Source organism: Tamandua tetradactyla, chromosome 4 (genome assembly GCF_023851605.1).
Source record: "Tamandua tetradactyla isolate mTamTet1 chromosome 4, mTamTet1.pri, whole genome shotgun sequence".
NCBI lineage: Eukaryota > Metazoa > Chordata > Mammalia > Pilosa > Myrmecophagidae > Tamandua > Tamandua tetradactyla.
The window spans coordinates 138,734,564-138,746,616 of NC_135330.1; the positions used below are offsets into that span (position 1 = coordinate 138,734,564).

General features: G+C 36.0%; 1 protein-coding gene across 2 annotated transcripts in view; it reads right to left on the reverse strand.

Moving 5' to 3' along the window:
• Positions 1 to 12,053, reverse strand: part of DACH1 (dachshund family transcription factor 1) — a 428,125-nt gene that overhangs the window by 187,990 nt on the left and 228,082 nt on the right. For both annotated transcript variants that reach the window (XM_077158405.1, XM_077158404.1), the window contains exon 3: positions 6,892 to 7,053. In XM_077158405.1, the coding sequence (XP_077014520.1) occupies positions 6,892 to 7,053 (162 nt within the window). The remainder of the gene's footprint in view (positions 1 to 6,891; positions 7,054 to 12,053) is intronic.

Below are 12,053 nucleotides of genomic sequence, written 5' to 3' on the forward strand. Positions count from 1 at the left end.
GGATACCATCCATTTCCAGGAATATCATGAAAAAGAGCTTAAGAAAATGACCAGTTATTAACACATTCATGCATCATTTAAAAATAATCTAATTTTAAGCTATATTAAATATTTTTGAATAATATCATAATTCTTTCATAGTAAAAAAATTTTCTTTTGCTCAATAGCTTTGAAAATCAAATTAAATGGATATCTAGTATACAGGGGGAAATTTTTGTTTTGAATTTTTTTCTTGTATCCAAAATAAATATCTTCCACCCTTATCCATTACAGGTAACATATTTTGCTCTTTACTGCCCAACCTCAATTTGTGGACACATCTAGAAGCACTTCTCCTGATTATGCTATAACATGTTCAAATCTTAGATAATTACTTTTTGCTGACTTTGCATTAAATTAGCCGTCCATTCTTCAGATTTTCATGTAAGGCTAACTTATTTAGAATATTTAATGTAGGGGGAAATGTCAGAAATATCAAATATATACAAATGCATTAAATGTATGCGAAAGTCAATTTCTACTTCTTGGATTTTAATGGTGGGGGTAAACAATGTTGTGTGAAATGTCAGGATATTAATGAAGGCATCTTTTGCATAGGGAATGAGGTTAAGCATATGGACTATTACAAATCATGGTGGTTCCTACACTTTTAAGAGATCCTATGTGGACTTCCATTAAAGTTCCACTAATGTGACATTTGTGAAAAGGGTCATGTTTGGGCATATTTTCCTGACCATCTGTGAAGCCACAGAGAGCAACAGCATCGATTAAAAGTGTTTATATGTTAATTGATGGCTATTGGTTCTAAAATATTTCCCATTCCATGTGTTAGAATCCTTTTGACCTTTTAGGGTAGTCTTGTGTGTTTCCATGTTTACAAGTCACTGGCTGTTAATATTGTTAAATTTTACTCATCAGGCAGGAAGCAGGATCTTAAAAATCATTGGTAGGCAAAGAAACATTAAGCAACCTAAAAAAAAAAACTTTCCACATTTAATCTGTTAAACAATGGCAAATTTCTTATGAATCAGTGATACTGTAATTGAACTGGAGACATTTTTAGAGCAAGCTTGCTTTGGCTTTTTCACCCTCAGATTTGGAATCTGCTCACAGTACTGCCAGCTTAACCAAAAAGGATTAACTCTCATATCCAACTGAGAACACAGATAATTCTCAGTAATTGGTAAAAAATGAAGATGAATGGGGCTGAGAGATAAGGAGCAATTAGCTCATCAGCAGTTACAGCTGTGCACTCAATCCAGATCCATCTCTGGAGTCTCGGCCCCTTTTAAAGAACCTAAGCAGACTAAGCATAGGACACCCCCTCCCCCCAAAATTGCTGTACCTGCCCATCATTTCTCTAGTCTTCCATTTTATTTCCTTACTATACAAAGACACCTGTCATAGCATGCTATGTAAATTACTACCTCTCTCAGGACCTATGTCTAAAGCCAATCTTCTTTTTAAACTTTTTTTTTATAACAGAAACCAAATGACTACTGTAGACACTCTTAAATTCCCTGTCAATCGTTTCATTATAGCAGCATCATCTGTTTGAAAATATAAGCAATTCCCTCATCTAATTATAGGAAGGATTTGAGGTTCATTAACATTGCCAAGGCAGAGAATCCAATGTGCAACTGCAGAGCTCTGCTTGGTGGCCTGCATTGTCAGTTTCCTTTTATTTGCTTCCTCAAGGTCTCCAAGACTTTTTCCTGAAATCATAAAACTAAATTTTCCTTCCAAATAGACACATGTGTTTGATGAAAGGAAATGACCATTGTATAAGCTATTGTGTTTCTGCAAGAATAGTTTTTAAAATATATATATATATATTATATAAGGAGATGGTCAACTGAGGAAGATAATTTTATCTTTAGATCTGCCAATTTTGGGTTTGTTTGTTGTTTTTGTTGCTGTTCATGTGTTTTGTTTGTTGGATTGGTTGATGGACAGACTTAAGGAACAAGAAATACTAAAAAAAGTGCACAGCTATCAATCCCAAACTCAAGTTCTTATTTTCACTTGAAATTCCTCTGTACCTATAACTATTGCAAAAAAAAAGAATCATATATATGAGACATGTAAAATGTGCTCAGGTTTGCAGATCACTCTATCAATGTACTCATGCCTGTGTTCCAGTATGTTCTCAGAAAGAGAAAATACTCAAGTGTTTAAGATGACTTCACTTCCTTAAAGAAATAACAGCAGTTAGGGGATGATGACTATAGTTTAAACAATGAGATTTTCTTGGGACATCTGTTTTGAGATCACATTTTGAATAGATATGAACTCATTTCCTACTAAGCAGGCAATCTACTATTGTTGATAGCTGTTTACCAGTTCTATGAGTCAGATATTAGCTAGTGGCAAAGGTCCCTCTTAAATCCTCTGAGTATTCTTTAAACTGTGTACATAGTGTTTTCCTTAAATAAAATGTTAAGAGTAGTAAAAATGCAGTCTTTTCCTGCCACTTAGTAAATTATAGTTCACAAATTCTTGCACTTGGGAATAATATTTAATGTATTTATCTTTAAAGAGCTATTTCCTTTGTTGTGATTAAAAGAGTAAGATATTAGGTTTAGCATGTATTTAAATACATCTAAACTATTAAGAGATATTCACTATATCAATATTTATGTAGTATTTAAAAACTAGAAGTTAAACTAAGTTTCCTTTATTTAGATTAAACCAATCGTGATTAATTTTATATCCTCAAAAATGTGCACAATGCCGGAAAAAAAATAAGCAGATAAAAACACAGCTATAGATACTATTGAATTGTCCTTGGGTTCATTGGTTTTAAATTCTGCTTTTCCAATATCCCAGTCTCAATTTCCAAGCAGCATTTTGTTAAGCTGGTTATGTAGATCAGTTCTTAAAGCAAAAAAACAGCAATTTATCTAGCCTGTATGTTGAGGATAATGTTGCCACTAAAAAGACTCCAGGACATTTTTCCTTCTTATCTGCAATGTAGCTCATATCAGCCAACCTGTCACAAGATAGTACTTGATATAAACAAGAGATTGCAAAGACATCTCAGTAATCAATATCAGGATGGCTACAGTATGGAAACCCCAACCAGTGCAATATCATTTGTCTCAGCCTCTATTTCTATGGCCAAATGAAGCATTAATTCAAATCATAAATCTATGGTGATTTAAATCTGGGAATGAGCACCTGCCTGCTTTAATGATTTATTTTGTACATTTCAGTAAGCAGGAGATTTGTCCATATGAACTGACAGGTCACCTTCAGATGCCAGGAGCAGACTGTTTATCACCATGCAGACTAGCATCTCATCTTAGCAAGTAAATATTAAACTAAAAGAATCCAATTGATTGTGGATGAGGGAGAATGGCGACATGGCCATATATTTTATTCAGCGTGCTGATGCCTCACTCTGATCTACCCTGAGACCCTCACATCTTCTTAAAGTGATTGTTCTGTTGGAAAGATGTGAGCCCAAGGTCACCATGTAAAATTGGGATATAATTATCCGTCACTGTCAAAGTTTTCTTTACATACCTTCTTTCTGGGTAAATTCTAAGATTCAGATTATAAACTAGAAAGGGTCATCTATAATAAAACAATCACTTCACCTCACCAAGCCAAATCAAACCAAACCAGGCAAAAAGAAAACCTATTTTCCAAGGCAGTAAGGATTTATTTATAACCAATAAACAAACAAACAAAAAACAGTGTTCCTACAAAGGAAAGCCTAAAATGTTCAATGGAACTTGTAAGCCAGGTGAGTACAAGAGAAAAAAAAAACAACCTGAATTAATTTTAAAAATGTCACTGCATTTGGGCAAGACTGTGAAACGACAATTTATCACATTAGTAGCACCTTTCTGAGGGTTTTCATTATTATCGAGACCCAGTTGATAGATTCATGAGAGCAGTATGTTTGTACTCAATATATAGATTCTTGGGACTCCTCACAGAATTCACATGCTTCAATACCATTTCCTAAGAATCTCACAGTAACTGATGCTCCTTGAGGACCCAGTCCACCCCATTAAAATCATCTGCTTCCTCAGTCATCTCGTCGGTATACTCCACGCCGCTGGAGTGCAGGGACTATATTATGATTATTTAACTGTTCTAAGAATGAACTAAAATTCATGGTGTAACAAAATCCAAATGAAGTAACAACTGCCTCCAAATTCCCTCACAGGCTTGTAGCCTGACAAATAATACCCAACAGAGAGAATAAGAAAACAGAAAGAAACAGTAGTTGGTGGCAGCAAAATGAAGGAGGCACTTTTTAGGAGAACAAGTTAGAGAAATGATAATAATAGCAAAAGCAACACCAAAACAATTAACCTTACTGGTGATCAAACAATTTGATAAGGAGATATTGTGATTTTAAATGTGATCAACACTTGACAAATGAGACAAATTAATGGAAATCTTACTTCTCATGATGTAGATAGACTCATGCATGCCATTTTACAGTTGTAGAATACTAGGCTCAGAAAGATTACATAACCTTCCAAAATCACTAAGTAATTATTGACCACTTACCAAGAAGCAGGCATTTGGTTCCCTCAGAACCAAAAAAGATTTGGACCACATAAGGAATTCAGCAACTGCTCTGACCTATGCAAGCTCATCTCCCGCCCTCACGATTGCCATGTACCCTCTACAACCTACTCCATTCCTCCGCCAATCGTATTTTGCCTGCTTTCTAGATAAAAGTGAGGGGGGGAGGGTGGTGCTCAGGAAGAAAAATAAATCATAAAATTTTGGAGGTCAGCATCATGAGGGAAAAGAAGTTAAATGACAATGAAAACATTTTTCCCAAATCAGTTTCAGACATCTAACATAAATGACCTACACGCCTTAGAGACCAGCATTAGTACCATTGGTAAGATGGGCTCACAATAATAATATATTCCACGAAAATTCAAATAACTTTCTGCTTCTCTTTCCATATTGGCATTGGATGGTGAGTGTCAAAGCTAAAAAACAGTATAACTACCAAGTAAATACTTTAACAGAAGAAAAGTGCTTTCTTTCAACTAAAACACAAAAGAAAATGTCAATGGTTTATTTTTTAAGCCATTATGGTAGTCTATATACTAAATAATTAAGGTAAGCTAGAATTTAGACAATAAGCAAATGTTATTTGATGATATCAAAGGTTAAATGTATGTCAATGTTTAATCATGAGATATGTTCTCTTATCTAATGTATGTTGGTTTTCCCAAAGCCAACTCTGGTCTGTTGCTAGGGAAATTCAAACAGAGGTACTAAGTTTTAATATATTAAATGTTATTAACTTCTTTATTTTAAGTATCCCTCAGCACAGAACCAAATATCAAGGGCAGCCTGCATTAAATGTCTATTCTTCTAAAATTTTGAAAGCAATCCAGATTTTTTTTTGGAATGATAACTGTAATTTATAGTGGTTAATTGCTTGTTTTTAAAATTGTCCTTATTTGCCTTGTTTTTTACGCCAAAGTAAAAAGCTGCTATTTTTAAATAATATGTACTTAATAGTTCTATAAACAGACTATAATTACTTCATTTAGCTTCAATATTGTTTTAACTTTGAAAAGTCTAAATTTATACATCTAAGCCATGACTTAAACAATGCACTGCCCTCCTTGTCTCTCCACTAGGAGTAGTATAAAAGCAAGCACTGTCTTTCTCCTAACCCAAATGCTGTCTTTCTCCTAACCCCTTTCAGATTTTAGAGCCTTCTCTTTTGGCTTTCTTCCAACTCTGTTCCTCCTTGGAACTGTCACTACCTTGTTTGTAACCTGCTCTCAAATCAAACCCGGTGTTGCCAGTCCTATTCTATTTCCCTTAGGTAGGTTTGTTGAAAATTTCTGTTTCCCCCCTTTTTACATTAGCATCTGCCCTTTGGTTTTGTACGTATATATTTCAAAACTACTTTCTAGATGAACACTGATGTCTAGTGCATGCTTCCTAGGAATTATTGGGCAAACAATTTCTAAAATTTGTAGTATTTCTTCATATACCCTTAACTACATGGAAATGAACTGAAAATAGAAAGTGACTGGTTATTTTAAGAAATAATCTGTTAAAATGCAGCATGAAAAACAAAATTCAATTGAACTGCGAGAATGATTGTATTCTCCCTGCACAGCTGTTGGATATAGCATTTTCTACGTATCTTCACTATCTAAATTCCTCTTGTTAAGTTTTAAGAATTGTCTCTACATTTTAAAGAGAAGCAATACAGGGCAGTGGCAGAATAAAATGTTTTATCACATTCACAGACAGATGCTAAAGATTTTATCAACAAAAAAATTAACCCATGTTTGAAGTTGAGTTTGACAGAAAATTACCAAAACAATTGAATATCCTGCAAGACAAAACTGTCACTTTTGGTTCAACAGTGACTGTTAACTTTTCGTTTCTCTTTCCTTATACTTCAGGAGAGATGCTAATTAATCATCAATGATTAATCATCAACATAATTATTATTGTTGTCAGCACATGAAAGGATAGGTTTATGTGTTTACTGAAAATGATACTGAATTTTTCAACTTGATAACAAATGCACTAAAACAGAAAATAACGTTTGTGGAATTTGTGCGTATAATCTTCTATAACATGTCTTATGATTTTATGAAATTCTGATTACTAAAACACATTTTTATTCTGAAAGATGTTAACCAATTTTTGTAGAAGTTGCAGGATAAAGTTGATCCTATAATGAAAATAATGCTGCTGGTCATTTATGTAAAGTACAAGTTGGTATTCAGGTAAAATGGTATCTTCAAAATATACTGAGCTCCAATCTAAAAGTACAAACCTCTTGAATGGGTAGACATGTTTTCATCTGGAAAACAAAGTAATTTGGTAGCAAAATGATCATCACACTAACTAAGTTTCAGTGAACATAAAACTTACCGACACTTGAATTCATGTCCCCATTCTCAGAATCTGCCCCATGTTGGTTATTACTGGCATGATAGTTGCTCATAGCTTCTAATTTGATTTTTTTCACCTTCATTGCTTCGGCGATGGCTGCATTGGTAGCAGCAGCAGCTGCTGCAGCTGCTGCTGTCAGACCTTAAAAGAATAAATTAGAAATGAAATAATGCAAATTCTGATTTTCATGCACTTTATAGATAACATGTAGAAACATTTATTAGAATATCTGAATCCTTTACGCAACACTCTGGTAACATATATTCACACCAACTATACAACAAAACAACATTAATATACCGAAGAGACTGCTCTCTAAACTCCCAAATTAAATATTAACAGAAACATAACTCATCCATAGAAAGTTGATAATGGAAACGCAGTCAGAATTAGCTCTCAAAGAACCAATCTGAGAATGCCATTCCCTGATTAAAATCCTTTACAACTACTTAAAGAGGGAAAAACATCTGAACTGCTTAGCTTAAGCTACAAGACCTTTTCCTAAATGGCTTAAAGCTACTTCATCACCCAAAGTTTCCTCATTCTCAGACTATACTCCAACTGTACTGAACATGCCACATTATCTGTTCATGCCCTGGCTCTTTAAGCCTGTGCTTTTGTAGATGCCATCCCCTTTGTCTGAAATGCCCTTGCCCCATCACTCACGGCCCTGTTTTCCCAACCTTCCGCAGAATCCTACGCCTGCTTTGGAATCTTAGTCCTTCCATCCTCCCCAGCTGAGTTGTCGTCTCATCCATTCTTCTCCTTCTGGAACTTGCATATGCCTTCATGATAGCACATGACTTGCCGCACTGTAAATGCCTGCTGGCACATCTGTTTTCCTCCTAGATTGTGGCCTCATCAAATTAAGGACCATGGATCACTACAGAGCTTGGCGTCCCCAATGTTCAAGGTGTTCAAGTAAAATAAAATAAAATACGAACGCTATTCCCATGCTTTACTTACTACATGTGAAGTACTGTTTTAAGTGATATATATATATATATCACTTAAATTACCATATATATATATATAGTTTAATCCTGTTATTAACCCTATATGACTGTAAAAGTTATTAGACTTACTTTCCAAATGAGAAAATCATGGCAAGAGATTTAAACATAGGCATTCTAGTCCCAGGGTGTACGTTTTTTAACCACTAAGCCATGATGTTATTCCAGAGAAGAGGGGATTGGAGTGGGCATGAGATTAGAAGGTGGGTGTGAGACCAGATCGTGGGAAATCAGAATGCTAAGGCCATGTTGTTTAAATTTTATTTATAAGCTATAGATAGCCAGCAAGATTTCTGAGCATGGGAGTGGTATGTCTTCCTTATATTTATAAACTGTTATCAGGTCAATGTGATTTACCTTGGCATCCCAGTGACCTCTCCTAATTATAACACCCTAGCATTCTATGAGAGGATATTATGTATTTCTGTCCTTGCCCCTAATGTCTCGTTTGCTATGAATGCTTCAATGTTTCTAACTGCAGTGCTCCAGTCCTCTCTGAATTTATCTGTGTGATTTATTTCCACTCCCAGCTGGTGGATTAGAGACTGAACACCTCTCTCCTCCTTTCCCTCCCCACTAATCATCACTTTAGTTACCACAGCAAATAAGTTACTGCCCCAGGGATTATAAGAAAGTCTCTTTTTCCCTGGAAACCTTGACTGTTTTTTTTTGTTTGTTTGTTTTTTAAAGAGGTTAGGGAAGACCTAACTTTTATTTCAAATCAGACCAAAACAGCTCTGATGACTTTCACCTCAAAGCAACAAGATCCTCAAGTTGAATCTTTTATAAAAAACATGATAACCACCTCATCAAAAGGCACCAACCTAAATTTAAAGAATCCATCTGGATTTGGTCTGAATGTTCATTACCTTTTAAGTCACAACTTGAACTGATTCTCTCATCTTCCTATGACTGAATTTTATCCCCAATTACTCATTTCCTTCAAAGATGTTTCAGAACATTTTCTTTCCTGTTCTCTTAAAATCCTCTTTGTGTTTCCCAGAAAATCTTTCTTCCTTAATTCTGCCTTGCCACAAATGTGACCATCTCACCTGCTCCTCCTCTTGGTTGGCAGGTATTGTCCCACCTCCAATATATGACACTTCAGGGATCTCTAGCTTTAGTTTAGTCTGCAGGTAAATGTTGGCCCATAAAATTCAAATAAGAAAGATAAATCTATAACATTTGATATCATTGATACCAAAGAAGATACCATTTCTTCATGGATCTGAATCAAATTAAGTGGCATGAACAAAACTATGTGTGATGTGGCATTGGACAAGCCGTTGATTCTCTTTAAACGTGGTTTCTTCATCTGACAGCAATTTTAAAACAAAAGACTAACATATGAATTAAATAAGATAAACTATGTGAAGAATGACACATCGTGTTTAGTAAAAACTGGGCATGCAATACATTCTAGTTCCTCATAAGTAAAGCCTAGCCCTAGCATGAGTCTGTACTGTGTCTGTGGGCTCGTCACACTCTCTTCAGCTAAAAGAATCCTTCTTGTCCTTAGATGGTTTTATGAAGTCTTGACTTTCAACAATGCTTTTGCAATTTTATTAGTTAGCTGATCTTATTCATGGCACTCTTAGCTTTGCATTTGAATGTTTTTTTCATTTCTAATACAAATTCTGAAAGATATGTCCATGTGATGCACACAGTCCATACACACAAGCTTTAACTTAACTACAGTCTTTTTAATATTCTATTTTTAACCCAATGTTATTAAGGGGGGAAGAAAGCAATGACATAAACAACAGTTGCCACTTTTAGTTCCAATAAATCACCTGGATGTTTGATGGAATCTCAATTTTAATTCTTAGGTACCTTAGTATCTTTCAGATCCATCCAATTGTCTCCATTGCCACTACTTCCCCCTTATTGCAAGCTGCCATCTTTTCTTCCCAAGAGACCTGCAATCTCTTCTTAACAGCTTCCATTTATCCCATCTTTAATCTCTTATTGTTATTATAGCAGAAAACCTAACCTTATGAAAATGAAATCGGTTGTGACATTCAATGCGTATTCTTGGTTCAAGTTTCAAATGCTTTGCAGGGCTGACAAAACTCTGTGTGCTCAATCCCCTGCCTCTCTGTACAGCAACAGCTCCTTACCCTACCCCTGCCCCCCCCCCCCCACCCTCAGTTACTCCTTGCTCTCTGTTCTTCAAATTCATAGACCACCTTTCATTTCCTCGAATGGACCCTGGTTCCTTCTTTCAAACCACTGTCTTTCTATGAGCTGTTTCCACTTTCTGGAAAAGCTCTTCAGTACCCTGCTCCAGACGTCCTTATGCATGCTTAATATATTGGATTAAATACTTTGCTCTCATGGAAGCCAGTTCTTATTTCTGTCTGTTCCCTCTCTACCTGAGAAACAGGTATTAACATTTCAAAACTTACTTATTTTAAGGAGGTGTACCTGACATTACCCACTCCACTCTTCAAGTAGTGTTCGTGAGTCACTTGCTTTTGCTCTCATTACCCCCAGTGTTTGAGAGTTTGCTGTCCCTAACTGTACATCAGCTTTCGTTTGTTTGTCTTGGGCTAAAGGGTTTAATGACATTTTTCTCTCTCATGTAGCAGGGTGGAGAAAGGTGGCAGTTTAGGGAGGTGGGCAGCTGTGCTCCGAGAGATCTTTCTCAGAACTTGGGTTCCTTCCAGCTGGCTGCTCTGCCATCCTTTAGGCTTCTTCTGGTCAGCTTTTGTCATGTGTCTCTCCCACATGACAAGATAGGAACACAAAAGAAGCATGCTTTTAAACTATGCAAATGGTTGAGTCCTACCATCTGAGATTCTGATTCACTTGACCTGCATTGGGATCTCTGCATCTGTATATCTTGAGTTGATTTTAATGTTCCATGGATCATTTTCATTTGCAATCTAAATAGAGAGCACAATTCCTTGAACTCTACATTGCTGTTTATTTTGGGGGGTGGGGAGATGGAGGTAGGGTTAGGACTATCTCTTCTGTCTAAGTTATAACACGAAAAGGACTGAAATACTTTCTTAGTGTGTATATATATATATATGTATATCCCAAATATCTACCACAGCACCTGGTAAAATTGTAACTGAATGAAGAAAATGTTTCTCAAGCCAGATAACTTGCAAAGCCATGGAAAAAACATGGTAGTTATTTTGAGTTTATCAATGGAAGGTAATTTAAAACATTATTTTGATGATACAATAAATGAAAAATTATTATAAATAACATCTCAATAACTTAATATAAAGCCTAACTCTCAAAATGTACATCTTGCCTAGGGCTGGAGAAGATCACAGAGTTCTCCCCTCTCAGCATTCATTGCACTTCCTGTTGGTCTTTCAACAGCTAATCCTCAAATTCACGCCAACTTCTTGTCTGTAGTGAGAACATAGCTTCACATACTAGCCTTAGAAAGACGTCCCATTGTAAATGTTTCTCCTTAGTGAAGATGCCTTTTTTAAAAGGCCCAACTGTAACACGTTCAGAAAATATCCCTAGTCTTTGGTCTATACTTCTAGGGAATTCAAGCTATAACAGCATCTTCTATGAAATCAGGAATTACCTACTTTCTATTAATATGGACAACCCATAGCATTTACCAAACTCCTTTACCTCCCTTTCTAGCCCTATTCCCGCTGAAGCTTCTGTGCCCTTGCCTCAGGTTCATAGAGTTTTTTGGGTTTTTTTTGTTTTTGTTTTTACATGGACAGGCACCTGGAATCGAACCCGGGTCCTCGGGCATGGCAGGCAAGCATTCTTACCTGCTGAGCCACCGTGGCCCGCCCTAGGTTCATAGAGTTTTAATGCTATCCCCTGCTTCAATATCTTGTCCGGAAGTACTTTTAATTCTTCACAATCAAAACACCCTATTTATTTCTCCCTCAGAACTAGGTAATTCAGTGTTTTCCTAAGTAATAATCTGTTTCAAATTCAGTAAGAGTGCCTAGTAAAGTCAGATATCCTCCTCCCAAGGCCACATCCACAGAAATTCTCTGGGGTAGATGGAGGAAGCTATTTTTACCTTACAGTTGGCTGATTCTGCTGCTCTCTGCCCTTAGATTTTTTTTTTTTTTTTTTTTTTGCATGGGCAGGCACCAGGAATCGAACCCGTGTCTCTGGCATGGCCAGCAAGAA